This window comes from Nannospalax galili, unplaced genomic scaffold (genome assembly GCF_000622305.1).
Source record: "Nannospalax galili isolate Female #2095 unplaced genomic scaffold, S.galili_v1.0 scaffold407, whole genome shotgun sequence".
Lineage (NCBI taxonomy): Eukaryota > Metazoa > Chordata > Mammalia > Rodentia > Spalacidae > Nannospalax > Nannospalax galili.
The window spans coordinates 845,710-867,809 of record NW_008355644.1 but is presented as its reverse complement, the minus strand read 5'-3'; the positions used below and the strand labels follow the sequence as shown (position 1 = coordinate 867,809).

Genomic DNA, 22,100 nt, shown 5'->3' with positions numbered 1-22,100 from the left:
ATATATATATAATTTCCCCATTTGGTGCTAGAGATTGAAACTAATGCCTTGCACTTGCTAGGCAGGTATTCTACTGAGGTTTGCTCCCAGCCTGTAATACATATTTTAGCGGTGTGCCATCAACTATAAAGCAAGAATATATTGGAGATTACATAATTTTGAAGTGTTTAGGTTTAAAAGTTTTTGGAAACTTGAGGAATGGTGTGTGAACTCCAGGCTGTTATGTGGACTCTGCTGCTGGACAAGTTCTGGAGGAGATCTATTTTATTATGCTCTGCTGAGCAGAATGTACACAGTAGTAAGTCCAGTTCAATTGTTCACACATCCAGTCAAGAAAGCAAAATGCCTTAATGCAGCACTTATGAAAAGGATTATCACTACCTCTGGGAGTCCAAGAATTTAGAACTGTTTCCTGTTCCATCCTACATGCCAGTTCCTAGTAAGACTTCTGTTATTTTCCTGTTGCTGCTTTTCTTAACAAGGTCCAGGTTTTTCATCCAAGTCATTGTGAGTTCTGACAGGTTTCTGTGGCCACCACTGCCTCCAGCTCTTGAGGGACACTGGGCTGTCTCTGTACCTCATTCTCCTGCCACCACTGCACTATGAACAGACCAGAATGTTATCTCTTCCAGCTTGGGGTCTTTCCTCTCTGGTGTTGCTAATGACTTTTAAAACCGTTCTCTCCTTTGTTTCAAATTTTAGGGACACAGCAGGTCAGGAAAGATTCCGAACAATCACAACAGCGTACTATAGAGGAGCCATGGTGAGTGTGCTTTAGGGTTTTCTAATTGATGATGAGTGTATTTTAGGGTTTTCTAACTCACCAGGTGAAAATAAAATATGAATAGCCATTGCCCATGCATAATGATAAAGCTACAATCTAGTACAGTGAGGGAAAATAAATAAAAATTTTAATGTGAAAATGATATTTTTAAGAAAGTCATATTTGATTTTTTTAGTGCCTATATTTTGCTGTTGGTCTTAATAATAACTAATCAGGCAATTAGCTTTTAGGTACTCTAAAATGCCTCCACATTCTGAGGTGTTTTTTCCATTTTTGTGGTCTTTTTTTCCTTTTTTAGTACTTTATGACAGTCTTAGCAGAGTATAAACCCCATGACTAAGTGTTCATTTCTTGTCCCCTTTTGTCCCTCAGCCCCACAGCCGTCATCACTTATCTTTAGACTCCATCCACCAGCACAGTCTTGCTTATCCTCAACTCTCTGGGGTCTCCTTAACTGATGTTCTGCCAGCTGGCTAGGAAGAGGCTGAATGACCCATAACCTTGAGGGTTAGAATCTGGAGGATCTTGACTACCAGACCCTTCTTTGCTACATCCTGACCATGCCCTTGTTATCATAGCTTCATCACTTGGTTATTTTCTATCTTAACATGCTCAGCGCATTTATATTGCCCATTGGTTCTAGGCAGTTCCTGTGTGGTATTGGGAGTACAATGGTGAATAAGCAACTTGGAAGCAGAGATGTGTGAGCTGTCACTTGGAATTTCAGGCCCAGAACAGGGCTTTATCACTGACTTTTAGGTCTGAGTCTGGGGGTAGAGCATATGTTTAACATGCCTGAGGCCCTAGATTCAAAGGCACCAAAACCAAAATAAATTAGGCTTAAGCCAACCCAAAGTTTGAGTCTTGAATTTTGATGAAACTTGGTATATTCAGACAGTCTTAATAAGTTGAACCATTGCAAGCATGGAGCCAAACTTGAAGATTTTAGGCTATCAGCTACCAAGACTGCTGCATTCCTGGGAATAGCAGAGGATGACAGAGCTGTAGAGATGGTAACTGTCTTCATAGCCAGGAAAACATGGCCTAAATCCACAGATCCCTCTATTATCATACTACCCCCCCTTCCTCCTCCACTTCCCCTTGCCCACCATTATTTATCAGTAATTCATCCCTACCAAAACATTGAGGATTCCTTCTTATACCTGTAGCATATCACTGGCTGTTGACTATGTGTTCTCCATATGATACTTTTAAGATGGTAAAGAGTTTTTATTTTCATAAAGACAATGGACCAGGCGTGGTGGTGCATGCCTTTAATCCCTGCACTTGGGAGGCCGAGGCAGGTGGATCTCTTGAGTTTGAGGCCAGCCTGTTCTACATAGTGAGTTTCAGGCCAGCCAGGGATTTAGAGGACCTGTCTCAATAAGACAAAACAGACAGACAAAACAGACAGACAAACAAAAAAACAATGGTAGTTCTCTATTTTGCTTAGATTGGAATCAAGGGAAAGAGACTTCCTGTGTGTGCCAGAGGCACATTTGTTTGTTTCCCCCAGAAATATTTTACAGATAAAAAGAACATGATAACAGGAATGGTTTGGCAGGAATATTTTACAAGTAATTAGGATTAGAGGTATCTTAGATACACTAACTTTTCTGCTGACCAGTGTTTTTCATTCTAGGGCTGTGTAATTTGCATGTTTCTTTCCCCTTGAGAGTAGGTAGGAACACTACCTTGTGGAGTGACTGTCTCTCTTTGATGTCTAGCTCTAATTCATGGTGTGAAGAAAGAGGCCAGTGAGATGTGTTACTTAATTTAGACTTGAGGTTTGCCTGTCTTTTTCAAGTTACTACTGTTTAATCTTTCTTCATATTGTTTCAAATAATTACAAATTGCTATTCTAGATAGTACTGTCCTTTCCATTCTGAAGGTAGGGATGCTTTGCTTTTTTCATCTGTTTTGCTGTATACAGTGCCAGTGCCTGACAGAGTAGATGCTCAGCAAGTACTTGCTGACAGGATGAATCAATGGAAAATTTCAGACCTAGGAATGATCTTAGAAGAATTTCCAGGAAATCCTACTCTGTTGAATTCTTGAACCCCTCAAGCTATCTGCTGCAGTGACCTGCAGGGCTGTTGGTTTTGCACTGGGGCACACCATTCCTAGAAGGTGATGGTCGTGACAAATTTGTTTGAATCTAGTGTGCAGTACTGTTCTGGAGTCTGCCATCATGTAGATTTCTTTGATTTGTTTCAAACATGTCAGCAACTTTGCAGGCTTAGCAGTGATCCTTGATATCAGACAATTAGGTTGGAGGGAAAAAAGAACCGTATTGTTACATTACCATTATTTCTCATAAACCAGCACCATCCTCTGAATTCTTAGGTAGCTGTTCTTATTGTAGGTTTATACATAAATATGTAAAGTTTAGCTGATATACTTAATTTGTATACCTAGCTTATTCATATTAATACCAGTTCACTTACAAACATAGCAAACAGTGTAATGCCTTCTGTCATTGAAACCAAGGAGGTAAGTTAGTAATAGCTACACTTGTTAAGTCTAAGCTATGTCCCGAGTTCTGGGTTAAATAGTTTACAAACATCTCAGTAGAGCCTCAGATCAACCCCATGTGGAAGAGGTATTGTTGTCTCTGTTTTCTGGAGACAGAAAAAGTTAAAGTACCAACTCCAGGATAGAGCCTGAGCTAGAAGCCAGAAGCTTCTGACTTTAGAGCCTTTACCCTCCACACCCAAGTTTACAGTTTCTGTGCTGACCAAAGGAAGGGATATTCAAGACAGACAGGGCATGTGAATGATAAAGCTTGCTTATTTAGCCCAAAGGATGATAGCACTGGGGCAGGTAGTTCTTTGGTTAATTTTGGTACTGTAGGCAGCTAAGCATTCTGTATCGGAAATTACTGTTATTTATTGTTTATTTTTGTTGTGGTAAAATATATGAAACATAAGACTTACCACTTTTTCATTTTTAATTATGTGGTTTACCACTTCGATTTTTTAATAAAAATATTTATGTTGAAGCAACTGTTAAATCTCTTTTACAGTAAATAGCCAAAAGTAAAATGTATATTTGAGGCAAGGAGGAGGGAGATCCAGGAAAATATTGCTTATTTAAGCAATAATACTTTTTCCCCCTGGCTGTTAAAAAGTGGATCTAAATGGTATATAAAAAGCTGTACATTTTTTTAATTTCCAAGAAATCATCCAAAATCTTAACTACCCTGAGAGATAACTCTGTACACATTTTATTTCCTGGCTTTTTTTTTTATCTAGTATATTTCATGTGATTTGTATATATTTACATTTTTATTTACCTACAAGGTCTCTGCAGTACTTTGCCTACCATGCTGTAGAATTAATTCTGAGAAGAGTGGAGAGAACTAAGGAGTGTTGGACAGTGAGCTGATCAGGGTGCCTTACAGAAAAACGATTGGGGGAGGTTAAGAATGGAACCAGGAAGACAGATGAAGATTTGAACTGTAATTCCAGGAAAGGCTATTTGAGGAGAATCTAATTATGAAGAAACAGGTCAGATTTGGAAAATACTGAATCATTGGCTCTACAGGACCTAGAGACTGACTGTGGAGAGTAACTCCTGGTGTTTACATGGGCTGCCTAGGCTTTATTACCCTTCACCAAATGATAGTTCAGGAGCTACAGAAGAACTGGGGGATGGGAGAGACTCAGACAATCACATGTTTTACTTATATGTGTTTGTGGTACAGGAGCTGCCTAGCAGCTGATGTCCAGACAGTGATCCCTAAGGGGTATTTGGCTCCTGTCTATCTCCTGGACTTCATCTTGTTCCTTCTTCCAAGTAAAACTGTGCATTCTTGCTAAGAAGGCTTTCTTTGATCTAGTCAAATGTGCTTTGGAATTTCTGTGACAGAAAACTAATGTTTTGCTGTGTGGCAGGCACTGTGGCTTCACATCTTTTTCTTTGTCAAGCCCCACCCCTGTGCCCTGGTTAACTGTCCTCAGTCTTCATGCATTGGTCTTATTCATTTCCTTAGGAAAACTGTCCCTGACTACTTGAGCCTCTCCACTGGATGAGATTGTTATGTTCCTGGTGTTTTAGTTCAGAACTCCTCATGCTTCTTCACAGCGGTTGTCAAAATTTGAACTAATTGTTCTGTTTTCTTTGCTAGCCATTCATGAAAGGAAGGGACGTTGACTGTCTTATTCACTGCCAGTAGTACCTAGTCTAGTATCAGGCACATAGTAGATGCTTACTAAATTCTTGAGAATTGGGAGGGCTTGGGGTTTAATTTTTGTATTTTTTAGACATTGTCCTGCTGTACCATCCAGGCTGGCCTGCAAATCTGGATCTCCCTGTCTCTGTCTACTTAGTACTTAGGATTATAAGCACTCTACCACTGAATGACACTCCCAGTCCACTAAATATTTGGTGAAGGATTGATACTTAAGTGGATATAGCATATAGTACTGAAGAGTAGTCTGATGACGTAGATTATAGGCACTTAACATACAGGTATCATTTGAAACATTTGGAAAGAGAATTTTTTAGAAGTACAAGGTATGAATACTTAAAAACATAATGACAGTACTTTTAATTAAACTAATGTAATAAAAGTATCATACTTTATTTGTTTTGTTTTTCTGACTCACTATGCAGCCCTAGCTGGCCTGGAATGCACTGTTAGACCAGGCTGACCTAGAACTTGCTATGTAACCCCAGGCTGAGCTCAAATTCACAGAAATCCACTTGCCTCTGTCTCCTTAGTACTGGGATTAAAGGTAGCACATCTTGGTTAAATGCATTATATTGTAAATGTTTACAATAATTTATGAATTCTTACACAAATGGTAACATTTTAATCAGAGTGTATTAAAACCATTTAAAGCAACATGGTCTTGGTCTTAGTAGAGGAGTAAGAACGATAATTCCTATTTGTAATAAGCCCGTATACAATGAAGTAATTGCCTCTTCCTTCTAGCATCTCCTGTGTCTTGACTTAACCAGACCCAAAACTCAGCTTAGTGCTAGTCATGATCATGTAATGTCAGGTAGAAAAAGGGTCTGCCTTTCCTACAATCACATTAATAACAGTGAAGATGTTAACAGAGTTATTATTTATTCATTTATTTATGTGGTGAGATGATAGGAGAATTTGTTTGTCTCTGTAGTTTTCAAATTTGTTATAAATCTTTAAAATGAAAAAAGACAAAAGAGAAGAGTAGCGTTGCTTTGCATTATATACTCTTAAGTGTTTGACGTAGAGCATAAAATCCTTTGTTTCCTCTCAGGGAATTATGTTGGTCTATGACATCACAAATGAAAAATCCTTTGACAACATTAAAAATTGGATAAGAAACATTGAAGAGGTATGTATGGAAGGAGGAGGATGGAACTGGACAAAAGCATGCTGGGCACCTCTAGAAGCTGCTTCTTTCTGTTGGAAATGGCCGAGTTACTGGGAAGTAGCATGGGCAGGACTGGCCCCCTTTCCACTGGGAAAGAAATTAGCTCCCCAGTGCTGCCAGCTGACTGCTGTGGACTGGACAGAGGAGCATCTTCACATTTAAACTAAGGCCAGGGCTTAGCAGCAATTTAATCCAAGTTCCCATTTTTTTTTTACATGATCCCACAGGCCAGAAAGAAGTGACTTGCCAATCAGTGTTCACATAACTTTTAAAACAAAGCCAGAAGATATCTGATTTCCAGGTTCCTTAAAACCAGCTGTTTGACTAGCAGAAAATATGTATTTATTCCTGTAACTTTTTTGCCTTTACATTTTATCTACTTTAGATATTTGAAATTTGGGTTTAATTATAGGCTAGTTAATATTAAATTTTCTTTAAAATATCTGTGGCATTTCAGAAAAAATTTGACAAAGAAATAATTTGGTACATGTTAGAACTGAGTTTTTTCAAAAAAAAGAGTTCAGAACCCAGGTTACTTTCTCTAGTGGGCTACTCAGTACTAAGTATTTTTCTGACTTTGGCCAGAATAATTGCTTGGAATTTTGCTGTTAAGTAACCATAAACTTTATTCTTTCTTTATATATGTATACTTGTACATATGCATTTCATGTGTAAAAAAAGACAAGAAAAAGACAGTAAGCTCTTAGGGGAAAATGTTTGCACATGGTTGGTGAAGGTTTTAAACTGAAATAATTCCTCCCTCTATCTTTAAACTTTTCTCTGAATTAGGTTTAGTGTTGAATGAAAGATTATCTTCTTGCTGAGCATAGTGATGTGTTTCTGACAGGTTAAGATTTTCCAATTGAAAAATTTTCAGGTCTTTCTCAGGCTGTTTTTATAGCATATTGTTTTCTCCCTGCAGCATGCCTCTTCAGATGTTGAAAGAATGATCCTGGGTAACAAATGTGATATGAATGACAAAAGACAAGTGTCAAAAGAAAGAGGGGAGAAGGTAAACTTGAACCCAGTGGAGAAAGGCTAGAATCGACGCACATTGAGCATTATTTAATTATTGGTTTAAGTTTTAAAAAATAGCTGTACTTTAATCCTTTTAAACTGAATACAAACAACAGTGAGATGTAGGTCGTCCTTGAATGATGAGAATTAGTATTCACTGTCCAGCTCATATACATCACTCATAGACTGAGCGATCATGACTCAGTCCCAAAGAATTTGTTAATGTTTTCTGGGAGATACAAATTGGTCCTTTTTAAGATCCCTGCAGCTTTGAGTTCAACCTGTTTCTTTTAGATCTGTATGAAAAGCTTAGTTTTGAAGTTCCAGTAATTCATTCTCTGAAAAAAAGTAATAACATAGGTGAAATTTCAACAGTAATTGTTTTCCAATTCATTGTTTTCTCTAAGAAGAGCTTGCTACAAGCTAGATACAGGTCATGATGGATAAGCTCCTTGAAACTGATCAGGCTCTTGATGTGACATGATGTGACATTTGAAGGCTTATCTCTATTTTATGTCCTATAAAGCAAAGGTTTATTTTTTTGGTCATATTTACTTCTATGGTGTTTTCTCAATTATTTTAAAAAATATTTATTATTTTTATTTTTTTATGTGTATGTAAGTGCACCATATGCATACAATGCCCACAGAGGCCAGAAGAGAGTATTAGATCCCCTGGAACTGGAGTTACAGATGGTTGTTAGCCAGCATGTGGGTTCTAGGAATTGAACCCTGGTCCTCTGGAAAAATAGCAAGTGCTTTTAACTTCAGAGCTATCTCTACAGCCCTGGTATTTTCTCAGTTCTTGAAAAGGCCTTACCTTTAAGTCTTGAGCTTTTCTTGTTACCTTTTTTCCTGTGGTAGGTGCAAAATGCATTTTGTTTTTCAGTCCGGCTACAAACTTGTCCTTAAAACCCTTCACTTAAGTTTAGTAGTGTTAAGTGACCTGGGGAACAGTTTGAAAGTAGATGGAAATATGAAAGAGTTCAAATTTGTCTCAGTATTTTTCAAAGCAATATGTACTTTAGTGTTCATTATAGTACACACACCAGTTCATTCAGAAACAAAAGTTGGCATAGTTACTGTTGGAAACTTGTACTTTCAGAGAAGATAAAAGCAGTGAATGAATCTGAAGCTAATGGTCATAGGTTTTAATACATATATATATATATATATATATATATTAGAGAACTACGAGTACAATAAAAGTTACTAATATGGTGTTTCAAGTAGAAGCTGTACCATTTTTAAATTAAATTATAAAATTTCAAGTGTAGTACAAGAAAGGAAAAAAATTGAAAACCATGGGAATTCTGGCAAAAATATTCTTGGGAACTTTGAAAAACCTAAAAACTGTAAGTACTTTATATGTTCAAGCCACTTACACTGAATTTGATATTTCTCTTTGTCTTTCAGTTAGCAATTGACTACGGGATTAAATTTTTGGAGACAAGTGCAAAATCCAGTACAAATGTAGAAGAGGTAAGAAGGAAATGTGAGGCAACTTGTAAGGTAGCAGCAACACTAGTGCTTACTATGGTTCTCACAGTTCTCAAATCCTGGATAGTTCCTGACGTGGTGACCTCCTGTGCACTTTTATGCCTAGGCCTTTTATGTGGACTTCAGTTGCTGAATTTCTAGTATCCAACCTCCACATGGATTGTATTAAGATTGTTCAATTACAATTCTCTGAACAGAGGAGATACAAGTTCAGTTTAAGTTCAGTGCAGCCCTTTGTTTGGGAAGTTGGAAATCCTGGGCTCAAAGTGTCCTCTGCTCATTTGTCATCATGCCTGTCACTCTGCAGCAGCCTGCAGCAACAAGCTGAATTAATTGAATAATTGCCATCTTATTGAACAGATTCCCTTTGTGTATACATTTGAGGTAGATTAAGCAGGGCACTGTAACACTGTGGCATTTAGTAGATTTAAGAAAGTGTTTATCACAGATTAGCTTTAATAAATTCCCATTATGTTAGCTGTTAAAACCAGATAATGTGGAGGTTGGTGAGATAGCTCATGGGGTAAAGGCACTTGCCACCAAACCCGAGGACCTGAGTTTGATCCCTGGGACCCACATGGTGGAAAGAGAGAACAAGTTCCTGCAAGTTGTCCTATGACCTCCGGTCTTGCATGACCTTAACCCTTTCACTGTGGTAAACACACACACACGCACATGCACGCACACACACACACACACACACACACACACATACACATATGAAATGTAACAACAAAAAAATAAGATCATCTAAAGTCTTCTAAGAGTAGATTAAAATTCCATTTTTATGATCAGTTAAAAAATTTTAAAAAGAAATTTCACCAATACTACTTTGCATGAAGAAAACCTATTCTTAGAAGACTTCAGATGATCTGTTTAACAGACATGTGATAATGTGTTACTACATGTAGTTCACTTGATGATACTGACGGTGTTCTAAGCTTTGGTTTCTTAGAGTACTTACTGTTTATACTGACACAATGGCTAAATCAAGACTTAAATGACTTTATTAGTCAGTCATTGGGTACTCATCAGAACTTTTTTTGTTTTAAAGCAAATGTATTTTATAACATTCTTTTTTTCAGGTTGGCTAATGTGTTGAGAAACAGGAAATCTCCACTGATTTATTTATTTACACAAATGTACATAGGTTAAAAAAAATGCTTCCTTTTGGTTGTCATGGAAGGATTTCCTGCCACCCCAAGGAGAGAAGCTTCTTCTGGGTAGATACAAGAAAAGCTTGCTCACCGAGATGGCCCCACAGGATCATGGCCGCAGAATGAACTTCATACTTCTGTGGAAATGAAAGTGATGACAGATTTTAAAAAGACTGGTTTGGGTCTAGAGATACTGTGGATAAGTGTCTCTGAGATTCATCAGGTTTACCCTGCTTCCATTTGAATCAATTTCCATGGAGGGGTGGGGTTAGCTGAGCTCCAGGAACCAGTGATTTTGGAGTGTCATAGTTAGGTGTGACCTCAGAAGAGGCTGAAAAGAAAAGGGTAGAGATTTTTGAGAAGATAGACTTTAGAACTGAAGTGTAATGCATAATCATTCATTCACCTCCTAAACAGATATTGGCATCATCTAGACTGTGCCCTTCTCTGGGGAAGGACAGGTGGTTTAGACAGACAGTACCCTTTTCTGTCCTGTTTTTGATGTGTCCAAGAAGCTACTTATAACCTAATTTGTAACACATTAGGAATCTGTGGCACACATTACATACATAAAATAATGAATGAATGAATGACAGCTTGATAACATTGAAAAATATGATAGAACTGAAAAGGGGAATAATATGTGTGTGCTAGGGTTACAGTTAACTACATTCTAAACTAAAAACCCTGAGTGATGGGATCATGAATAAATAATGAAAAATTATATATTTGTGTTTTGAAATATAGTGAATATTAAGCAATACAATATTTTTCTTTTACCTTTAGGCATTTTTTACACTTGCACGAGATATAATGACAAAACTCAACAGGAAAATGGTTTGTATCACTTTCAATTTTTATTTCCATTTTTAATTTGGCACTAAAAATGGATGGGTGTGATTTTAATATAGTCACATTAAACTTTATGTTTTTGTATGGCTGAACTTTGATTCTAATTTCTGTTGCTTTAGGATTATTTCTGAATTGCAGCTCTCCGAATACTTTCCTCTGGCTTCTTAAGTGGTTGTTAATTGAATTTTTAACACAATAGTGAAAATAATAATGGCAGAAATTGCTTTTTGTCATAAAATTATCTGGTCAGTTTTCATATGATACATAGAATATATAAATCATATAATTTATAGAATGATGATCTTGAAGTTATGTTTGCTTAAATTTGAAATTCTCTCAATGGCTAATCATTTGGGCACCTTTGAAAGTGTTTTAACTCTAGTCCTGATGATATTTTAGATCTTGTACCTTATATCACCAGCTCTTCTTAACCTCTGACAGGGCTGTTTCCCTTAGCATTGTTTCCATCATTACCCTTGAAATTACACAACACTTGTTAGAATTGCTTTGATCTAAATACAGGAATTTCCTGCCTAATACATTATTAACATTTAAAAGTGCTAGTCTAAGAATATTTTTTTCCCTCTTTTTAATCCGTCATTTCTAATGAAAAAAAGACAATATTGAAACTTAACAATTCCTTTTCTAATAAAATGCTCCATTGAGTTTGTGTGTCCCTAGCTGAGCTCCAGAAACACCCCACATGGTGTGTTTCACTTTTTAAGTAACAGGTCAAACTGTGAAACTGATCTCCTTAGTACCTTTATTTCCTATTTTTCAGAATGACAGCAATTCATCAGGAGCAGGTGGGCCAGTGAAAATAACAGAAAACCGATCCAAGAAGAGCAGTTTCTTCCGCTGTTCGCTGCTTTGATGAACTCTTGCTTTCTGAGAGACTGCAGTACACCTAGAGGGCCCTTCCCTGCTTCTCTGAAAGCACAGGTCACCCAGCCTCAGTCACCCCGCCCAGCTGCTGCAGAGAGCACCACTGAACTATAGACCTCAACACAGAACGCCAAGTGGATTCCAGCCCCGTGACCTAGCAAAAGAACAGGCTCCTTTCTTCAGACATGGAAGCAATGATATGGAGACCCATGCAGGACCTAACTGGTTTTTCTTTGTTTGACTGCCTGTCACAGAAGCTGCTATCTTTCTTTTTCACTTTGCACATACATCAGTGTTAGCCTTTCCCTAGTACAATCTTAGACTCGTGTTTGTGCACTTTTGTGTCATGAAATTCTAGGCAGATTTATACATTGAGGGATGCTTAAAGACAACAGAACATTAAGCAGGGTTAATCTACTAAAATTAAAGGACAGTTGGTCTGGATCATACAGCCAAAAGTTACTGCATTGGTAGCATTGATAGAAGGGCTTTGATTTAAGGGAATCAAATCCTGATTTAATCAAATCAAGTTCTTAAGAATCATTAAATTCTGATGAACTCTTTAAAATTCATAAAAATGCCCACCTATTCGTCAGAGGCCACAGTGTCTATCTTTTCAGATGGTTAACAGCTTTGCTTCATCCCTGAGGACTGTAGGAATCCATTTTGAAATTGATTGCCTCTGGAAACTACTCAGTATCTCACTGTTGGCAGGGTTTCTATTTGCTATTCTCTCTCATGTTTCACTTATTGTAATTACTTAGTTATCTAAAATGAATAACACACTCAAACACTGATGTATCTATTTATGGACTTTGTGAGCTGAGGTTTTACATAGGCAGAGAAGTATATTATTAGGGCTTTATTTCAGCATCTAACTGTAGTCCTGTTACATCACAATATATGTTTCTCTTAGTTCTACCCCTTTACTTTTACCCAATTTTAATCATCCCCATCTGTGAGAGTTAGCAAAAGCTGGATTGAAATTTTAGTTTGCAGAAAGCATACCTATAAGGAGAGAGAGAGAACTTGTTGATGTTAGTTCAAAGATAACTGTTGGTAATGCTGAAAATAATGACTTTTGGTTCTATTGTAGGGGGTTAAAACATAAAAGTAATTATACATAGCACATTCTGTAGAAAATCTTATCTTTTATTAGAGAAAATATGATCAAGGTTTCAGTTTCAAACAGCTGTTGTTGAATATGTAGAACCCAGCTCTGTTTAGGTTCATTGTTAGAGAAGTGGTTCAGTCATTTAGGCCAAAGCCAACCAAAAGCTTAGTTGCCTTTCTTCCCAAATGCTGGTACTGATATTTCTTTTGTGGATGAAACTATCACTTAAGAAAAAAAGGTATTAATGGAGTGTTATGTGCCAAATTCAGATCATAATATCACTGTGTTATTCTAGCCTTTGGTATCTCAACACAGGATATAACAAGGTGATAAAGGAAATGAACTCTGTAGTAATTACTATCCTGGTTAGGCCTACCAAAGCTGCTGTCATGCTACACACTTAAGAACTGGAGGTGGAAATGGAAATGGATTGCTTGTTACACAGAGAATTCTGCTTCAAATTAACGTATGTTGTTTCAGTGCTTGACCAGTCAGGCCTTACTACTTGTTTTGAAAACTCAAAAGCAATTTAGTGGTTGCAAATATACCAGAACTATTTTTGGTGGATACATCAAATTTACTGTTGACAAATTTCAGCCTTTATTTTTTTTGTAGTTACCAGTAGGCTTAAAGTTACCCATTGTTGTTCCAGTGTAAGTAGTTCCATAATTAAGAGTTGATTGTAAATTTACCATCTTCAAATTAAATACATTTTGAAAAGAAATTAATTTCATAGAAATATCATCTAATCACTACTTTTCTGTGGGTGAAAAAAGTTCAAGCAGTTAAGCTTTCTAAATGGTAACAAAGTACTTTCCAAAAGGCAAGTGCTACGACACCACGTGTGAATGTAATTCTCTTAGCATTTTACCTCTGACTACTTGGTGTCTTAACACTTTGGTTTCTATCTCAGGGGTTGTCTGCAAACCAAAACTGACATGTTCTGTGATTAGCTTTTGATTTTTTGCTTTTGTTTTATTTTGCCACTATTCTTTTGTCTTTTGTGGGTTAATAACTAGTCTCCATGAACTTCCTTTTGAAAGAGCCTGTAAAAGTTAGATGAGTCTAAAGTGTTCTTTGAAGTGGCAGCAAACTGGGAGGATATGCTCTATTACATAGAAATAAATTGTCCTTGCTATTTTTCTTACATTTAGCTTTGCTAAATTGTATATAATTTGAGCTAAGACCATAGGAAATTCACTTTCTGCATGGTAAAAAAAGACCCAATAAATAGTCTACTTTACTTAATAATATATGGATAAGGTACATAGAGATTTTTGCAGCAGTATTAGTTGCTCTGTGGCTGCACTGTATTATCACTATGCTAAGTTTTGGCAATGACTGGACTCAAGTTTTCAAGTAGAGTCTGAGGGTGTTAGACAGTGAAAATGTGCTGTTAATTAAGTAGCATGTGAATCAGTTGATTCTAAAATGTTTAACTAGGAATTTATTTTAGCTCTATTTTATTTCAGAAAGGTGATGAACCACTCTACCTGTGCATCTGTTAGTAGGTGCCACAGGGTTTCTATTTACATGGACGTTTTGTGCAGTCTTTGTTATAAATTTTCAAAAGACTATAATCTTTACTTTGAAAGACTGTTTTTTAACTATACCTCATTTAGCTAACTAGTATTCTCTACTGGTAGAGAAACAGTGAGCCAGCCTCTAAGCATCCAACAAAATTTAGATTATATGTTTTGTTTTGTCTTGTTTCGAACTGAAGGCACCCTTAGAAAAGATAAATGATACCTTAGTTTAGAATAGAACATACATGTCATATCCAGTAGTATAAAGAAAGTAGGAAGACCCCATCTCCATTAATGTATTTAGTTGTGCAATATGGATAAGATTTTTGCAGCAGTTTCTGGGTAAGATTATAATCACATTTTACAGGTTCTGAATGCTAAGAATCTGTTCTAAGAGGTTTTTTTTCCAGTAGACGTTCTGAATGCTGAGAATCTGTTCTAAGACTTATAAAGTTTTTTTTCCAGTAGCAGTAAAATGACAAATTTAAATAGGCTTTCTTTTCAAGTTTTACTTAGAATCCTTTATAAAGATCATTCTAATCTTTAAAAATGAGCTTCTAAGCCTAAAATGTGTAAACCACATTTCATTATGTTGGTTTACTGATCTTAAATTTTAAGCATGCCTTTCTACAATCAGATTTTTTTAAAGAAATTTTTTAGACCTTATTTAAAAAACAACAACAACAACAACAAAAAACCTTCCTTTCTTGTTATATCCAGGGACAGAGAGGAATGTCTAAAAATGAAATTCCTTGATTCAGAAGAACATAGAAGATCAGACTATACTAATAAAATTTCTGATTCTAGAAAAATTTTACAACAGAGTCATTCTTTTTTTTTTTTTAGACTAATAAAATTTATGGGTCATATTCAGTGTAAAGGAAGTAAATGGCCAAAATGTACAGAAATGAAAATTAGCAAACAGTTGTTTTAGGGATTTCTTTTTCAGACTTTACTTGATTTATTGATACATATGCCATATGCAGTTGCATTTCTTGTTGCCAAGACTAAAGGAACTTCAAGTTTTATCTTTGTACCTTTTTTAAACAAATGTGAACTGATGATGGTTCAGTCCTATGGCCTTACAGATGAGTTTTTAATCACTGACAGTGCAGTTCCTTTAATGCAAAATGTCATAAACTATCTTGACTAAAACCATGCCCCTCATAGCAACTGTCTAGCTTTCTCATAGAATTCTCCTAATTGTGTGTTTAAAAATATATTTTATTTTTTTGCTCCAGCAGCTTACTGTGGAAAGCTCCTGTGGATAACATGGACCTGTCATGTGGTTGGTCTGTTTAAGCCAGTTTATTAACTATGTACTGATACTGATGCTGTGTTTTTTAAAAAATGGATTTTATTCCAGGTGAACTTTTTTTTTTACAATAATGTTCGTCTAAAATAAAAAATACATACCAAAAATGCTCATGACTCAAGTGAATTGCACATTTTAAAATGTACATATATTTTAAAGATTTTTATTTATTTTTACTTTATGTGTATGAATGTTTGCCTGCATATGTGTCGTGCATTGTGAGTGTGCTTGGTGTGCTTGGAGGCCAAAAGAGGGCATTGGATCCTCTGGAACTGGAGTTACAGTTGTGAGCCACCATGTGAGTGTTGGGAGCTGAACCTGGGTCCTCTGCAAGAGCAGCAAGTGCTCTTAACCACTGAGCCATCTTTCCAGCCCCTATATATAGATTTTAAATAACGTTTTTAAAGTTGGTATATGTTCATTTTATGTGTTACTGGGTTTCATAAGGACTTTTTGTTTTTGTTTGAGACAGGGTCTCACTATGCAGCCCTGACTGGCCTGGTACTCACTAAGTAGACCAGGCTGGCCTTGAACTCACAGAAAGCCACCTGACTCTGCCTCATGAGTGCTGGGATTTAATACCTTTCTCCCGTCCCTGTTTCTTCCCTTCTTTCCTAATTAGTCACCTATTTCCCCCTAGACAGTTATCATATGGACATGGTTTTATATATCTGTGTAAAATCTGGGATCCATAAATGAGAGAAAACATCTAATATTCATCTGTCCAATGCTGACTTAATTCTCTTAGTATGAATACCTCCAGTTATATCCATTTTCCTGCAAATGACTTAACAGTCCTCTTCTTTGTGACTGGAAAAAAAAATTCCATTGTGTAGATATGCCACATTTTCTTTATCCATTCCTCTGTAGGTGGACACCTAGATTGATTTCATAATTTAGCTACTATGGAGCCAAGACTTATAAGAATTTGATGCTAGGATCCACAGATGAAGGAGAACACACATCTTCTGTTTTTCTGAGTCTGTGCTACTTCACTTGGTCTTAACAGTTTCTAGATCCATCCATTTTCCTTCAAATTTCATTATTTCATGTTTCTTTACTGCTGAGTAGACCTCAGCTGTATAAATGTACCACATTTTTGTTAACCACTCGTCAGTTGAAGGACACTTAGGTTGCTTCCATCTCTTAGCTATTGTGAAAAGAGCAGCAACAAACACAATTGTACAAGTATCTCTGCAATAGGATGAGTCCTTTGGGTATATGCCAAGGAGTGATATAACCAGACCATATGGTAGGTTATTTTTAGTTTCTTAAGAGTTCTCCACACTGCTTTCCATAGGGGTTGCATGAGTTTACAATCCCACCACCAGTGAATGAGTGTTCCCCTTTCTCCACATCCTCGCCAGCATTTGGTATCATTTGCCTTCCTGATCCTAGCCAGTCTGACTGGTGTAAGATGAAATCTTAAGGTGGTTTTAATTTGCATTTCCCTAGTTACTAACAATGTTGAACACTTTTAAAGTTGTTTCTTAGCCATCTTTATTTCTTTCTTTGAGAACTCTCTGTTTAGATGTTTAGGCCGTCTTTTAATTGGGTCATTTGTTTTCTTGATTCTTTTTTTAATATTTTATTTATTATTTTTATTTTATGTGTATGAGTGTTATGCCTGCATGTAAGTAAGTGCACCTGTGTCGTACAACACCCGTGGAGGACAGAAGAGGCTGTCAGATCCCCTGAAATGAGTTATGGACAGTTGTTAGCTGCCATGTGGGTGCTGGGATTCGAACCTGGGTCTTCTACAAGAACAGTCGGTGTTCTTAACCGCTGAGCCATCTCTCCAGCCCCGATTCTTTGTTTTTTGAGTTCTTTATATATTCTGTATGTTACACCTCTGTCAGATGTGTCACTGGTGAAGATTTTTTTCCCACTCTGTGAGATTTTCTGTTCACTTTCTTGTTTCTTTTGCTGTACAGAAGCTTTTTAGTTTTATGAGGTCCCACTTGTTGATTGCTGACCTTAATTCCTGAGCAATTGGTATCAGATTTAGAAAGTCCTTTCTTGTAGGTTACTGCCAATGTTTTCGTCTAATAGTTTCAGAGTTTCCAGTTTCACACTGAGGTCTTTGATCCATTTGGAGTTGACTTTTATGCAAGGTGAAAGATAAGGATCTAGTTTCATTCTTCCATAGGTGGAGATCCAGTTTTGCCAGCACCATTTGTTGAAGATGCCGTCTTTCCTCCATTGTGTGTTCTTGGCACCTTTGTCAGATATCAGGTGACTGAAATTGCATGTACTCAGGTTTTAAATCCTAGCTGCAAATGTTTAGTTGTGAGTACATACCTGAAGTAACTTCAGAAATCAGGAAAGTAGAAATAGACTGTGGCATGGGGAGGAGCTGCAGAGATGAAGATAGTACTACACAGGTGCCGTCAAAGCATTGTGATGGCTACTCTTGGTTATCAACTTGACTGGGTCTGGAATTAACTGAAATGAGAGAGACTTTCCTGATTGGATTATTTACAGCTGGAAGACCCACCCTAAATGTGGGTGTTACCGTCTGAATGCAGCCCATATAAAAGGTCATGGCAGAAGGGAACTTTGCCTTGCCTTGTCTCTCACTGGCAGTTCTGTCTTGTTGCTGTAGCATTCCTCTGCTGATAGTAGAACCAATTTCTTTGGATTCCAATGTAGACTGAAGACAAGCAGATCCCCAGGAGTCCTTCAGGCCTTCAGCACCAGATTGAGCTGCTATGACATCCAGCCTCATGGACTGAGCAACTACTAGATTCTCAGCCTTTCCAGTGTGGTAGAGCCATTGTTGGACTCACTCAGACTCTACCCTGATCCAGGTGAGCTCACACCTGCTTGGAAAGCTGCTGGGCCAGGATATAGGAATGACCATCTGTGCATCCTCACCACTCTCTCCAGCTCAGGTTTTGATCAATAATCTCTGAACTTGGTGACTTATAGTGGGGATCACCTCTGGAGTCAATAGAATTATTTGTGTTGATGTTATCTTTGATGTTACTGTGGCAATAAAATTGTATTCCATAAAAAAAATTGTATTCCAAAAAAAAATTGTATTCCATAAAAAAATGGAACTAATTGACTCAAAAAGCTCTAAGACAGTATATTGTGGTTTGAAAGAGACATGTCCTTCATAGGCTCATGTGTTTTAATACTTGGTCCCCAGTTGGTGGCACTGTTTGGGAAAACTATGAAACATTGAGTAGATGGAGCCTTGCTGGAAGAAGTATGCCACTAGTTGAGGACTTTATGGTATTAGGCTTGTCCTGTTCTCTCTTACTACTTCTTGTGTGTGGATGACATGAGATTACTCTACTTCCTGATGGCCAGGCCTGAAGCATAGCTTCACATTCCTGCTGCCATGCCTTCCCTGCAGTGATTCCCTGTGGCCCCAACTGTAACCCAAAAAACCCTTTTTTCCCTAATTGGCTTATTGTCAGGGTATTTTATTACAGCAACAGAAAAGTAATGCCAGTACATACATAAAACTTGAAAAACCTCCTTCTAACAGGTTTTTAAAGACAGATTAATGAAAATAATGAAAACATTAAGAAAGAAGAAAATCAAGCTAGGTGAGGTGACACATACCTGTAATCCAGCACTCAGGAGGCGGAGGTGGGAGGGTCGACACAAATTCAAAGTCTGGACTACATAGTGAGTACCAGGCCAGCCTGGGTTATAGTGTGAGACCCTGTCATACACAATAAGAGGAAAGAAGGAAGGAAGTGAGGGAGGGAGGGGAAGAAAGAAATATTTATACAAAATTAAAGCAAATAAAATTGTGTTATAAGAAAAAATAATTTAGCTACTGTGAATAATGCTACAATAAACATTGAAGTACAACTCTCTCTGTAATATGTTGACTTCAGGTAAATACCCAGCTGAGCTGTCCTGCTGGTTCTCAATCTGTTCATGGCTAATTCTGCCAATCTTGTCTTTCTTCTAGGGGTGGGTACTGCTTTTATCAACATCAGTAGTGTTTCCAAGTTGAAGGTGAATTTACTGTAAGAGCATGTGGATATTACTTCAGTCTCCAGGAGGGCTTGGGAATGTAACTCAATGGTAGGGCACTTACCTACTTCAGTCTCCGGTGTCTAAGAGCTGCTTCCTGGTGATTCTCATCCTGTAGTATCATCAGCAGAATCAATGCTGAGCAAGAGCTAAGTCTCAGATTGAGTCCCGTGGAGCCATTAGCTTCACTCTGTCCGATTGCTCTAGGGACCTGCCTCACTTTGCCTGGCAGGGTGAATGCAGACTGCATCACTTGTTCCTAAGGAAACTGCATGGATCCCTCTAGCACATGTCCTCCTGTAGGTGATGTTCTGTCTCCTTTGCCAAAGCCAAATTTCTCCTCTTCTTTTTTTTCTCACCACACGTTCATTCAAGAACTTTGCGGACTGGCTTTTGCCTGTCTGAACTTCTTATGGCTCCATCCAGTGGATGGTAGGACTGTCTTTACCCTCCCGATAGCCTCTCTTCCTGAAGTGGTTTTCCCATGGGCTTCCACAGCAGCACACCGTCCATTTTCCTGGTCACACTCCTAGTTGCTCCATGGCTTCCTTTGAGGTTCCTCCTCTTATTGCCTTCTGGCATAGTCCCTGTCCTTGCTTTCTGACTCAAGGTGATCCTAGCCACTCTCAAATCTTTATGTATTTGGAAGAATCCCCAGTTCTGGGTTTTCAGTCCAGTTCTTTCCTGATCCAGTAAATGCAGTTGCATACTAAACCCCTCCACAAAGTTCTACCGGTGTCTAATTCTCAAAGCATCTAAAATGCATCATCATTTCTACTTCCCCAGCTCCACAGCAACCACTTAAACCAAAGGTCTCTAGAACCACCATCCTTGGCTCTTCCTTCTCTTTGTAGCTCAGCAGTCACTAAATTCTGAATGTAAATTCCTAAATCTCTCTTAAATTTAGTCTTCTGTTAATTCCCTGATTTAGGTCACTATCATCTTGTGTTTTTATAATGTCAGGGGCCACTATCTGAAATCCCACTTTCCATATCTTTACAAAGCAGATATGATCACATCACTCCCCTAGTTAAACCTTAATTGCATTCCACTGCTGGGCAGTCCCTTTATGACCTTTTCAGTCTAATCTCTTGTCCCTCCCTCACACACCCAGGCCATCCTCAGCTGCTCTCTGTCCACTTGTTATTTCATCTTTTCCTTCCTCTTTGTTAACTCCCAAAAATGATGTGTGACTAGGTGTGGCCTTCTTTAGCAAAACTTAACAAGCTTGGATTGAATGGCCTTCTTCCTGTGTATTATGACATTCTATACTTGCCTGTCTGAATTTTCCATGAGATTGTAAGCTCCATGGGGACAGGAGTTCATCTGTTCCATTAGTATATTCCTAATACCTACCATGGTATCCAATACTTAGTAGGCATTCAACATATATTTTGAATGGATAATTAATAGTGGAATAAATAATCTGTTAGCACTTTCAGAAACAAAGACTGCATCTGCATTCATTAGTGTATATCCAGTTTGGAAGAATCCTAAGCAGTCTGTAGTTATCTCTGTACTAGGTACTTGTTCTTCTCCCAGTTACCATCTAAATATTTATCTTCCAACACCATTTAATACCTTATGTTTTCAATTGGGGGGGCACAATATAATAAATAGTAAATTCCTTAAATGGAGAGCCAGTACCATTGCTACTTGGCCTCAGATTCCTTATTTGTAAGCAGGCCTATTGAAATCAGTGGAATGTGCTTTTTTAAAAAATTATTTATTTAATAACCACATAATTAGAAGAAGCATTTCATTACAACAGCATTGACATATTCAATAACAATTTCCAGAGCTAAGATACATCTCTTTCAAAATTGGCTGTAAGTTTTTAGGTTTACAGTTGAATTATTACAGTTATACAATATTGTACTCAGTTTAAACCCTATGACATAAAATTGAATGAGGTTTATTAAAATACACAGTTTCATACAGAAAAATTCATTTTTAATGCAATTAATACCAAGATGTTTGCATATTCATTTCTGCTCTGTATATCTGATTATTACTAGCCACAGTCGGTTAATTTCTGAGCTCTTTGGCATCTGAGCATGGATATAAAGTCATCAGGTAGATTTCAGTGGTAATGTTTTTCACATCTACTAGTTATTAAGGAGCAAATTTTTATGCTTTGAAGAATTATTTAATTTTCTTTAAATTTAATAACCACATAATTAGAAGAAGCATTTCATTACAGCTTTAACATGTTCAGTAACATTCCAGAGCAAGGATATATCTCTTTCCAAAAGTGACTATAAATTTTTAGGTTCACAGTTGAATTAATACAGTTATACAATACTGAACTCAGTATAAACCCTGTAAGACATAAGATTGAATGGGTTTCTAACCTTTAAAGAAGATCTCCATTTCATTTTAAAATATGGTGTTTCCTACATTTTTAATGCTACCAAGGCTTAGATGTTTGCACATGTGTCTTTAATCTCTATGTATTTAATGATTACTAGTCACAGTTGGTTATATTTGGATCCTTAGTACCTGAGTATGAATATAAAGTCATCAGATAGATTTCACTGGTAAAATATCACCTCTACTATTTAACATGACGTGATAACTACTTTA

At 37.2% G+C, this 22,100-nt stretch overlaps 1 protein-coding gene across 1 annotated transcript in view; it reads left to right on the top strand.

Moving 5' to 3' along the window:
• Positions 1 to 15,534, top strand: part of Rab8b (RAB8B, member RAS oncogene family) — an 84,981-nt gene extending 69,447 nt beyond the window's left edge. Inside the window, exons 3-8 of the mRNA XM_008853013.2 lie at positions 703 to 763; positions 6,034 to 6,111; positions 7,073 to 7,162; positions 8,583 to 8,648; positions 10,610 to 10,660; positions 11,457 to 15,534. Of these exons, the coding sequence (XP_008851235.1) occupies positions 703 to 763; positions 6,034 to 6,111; positions 7,073 to 7,162; positions 8,583 to 8,648; positions 10,610 to 10,660; positions 11,457 to 11,549 (439 nt within the window). The 3' untranslated portion in view covers positions 11,550 to 15,534. The remainder of the gene's footprint in view (positions 1 to 702; positions 764 to 6,033; positions 6,112 to 7,072; positions 7,163 to 8,582; positions 8,649 to 10,609; positions 10,661 to 11,456) is intronic.
• Positions 15,535 to 22,100: the final 6,566 nt, after the last annotated feature.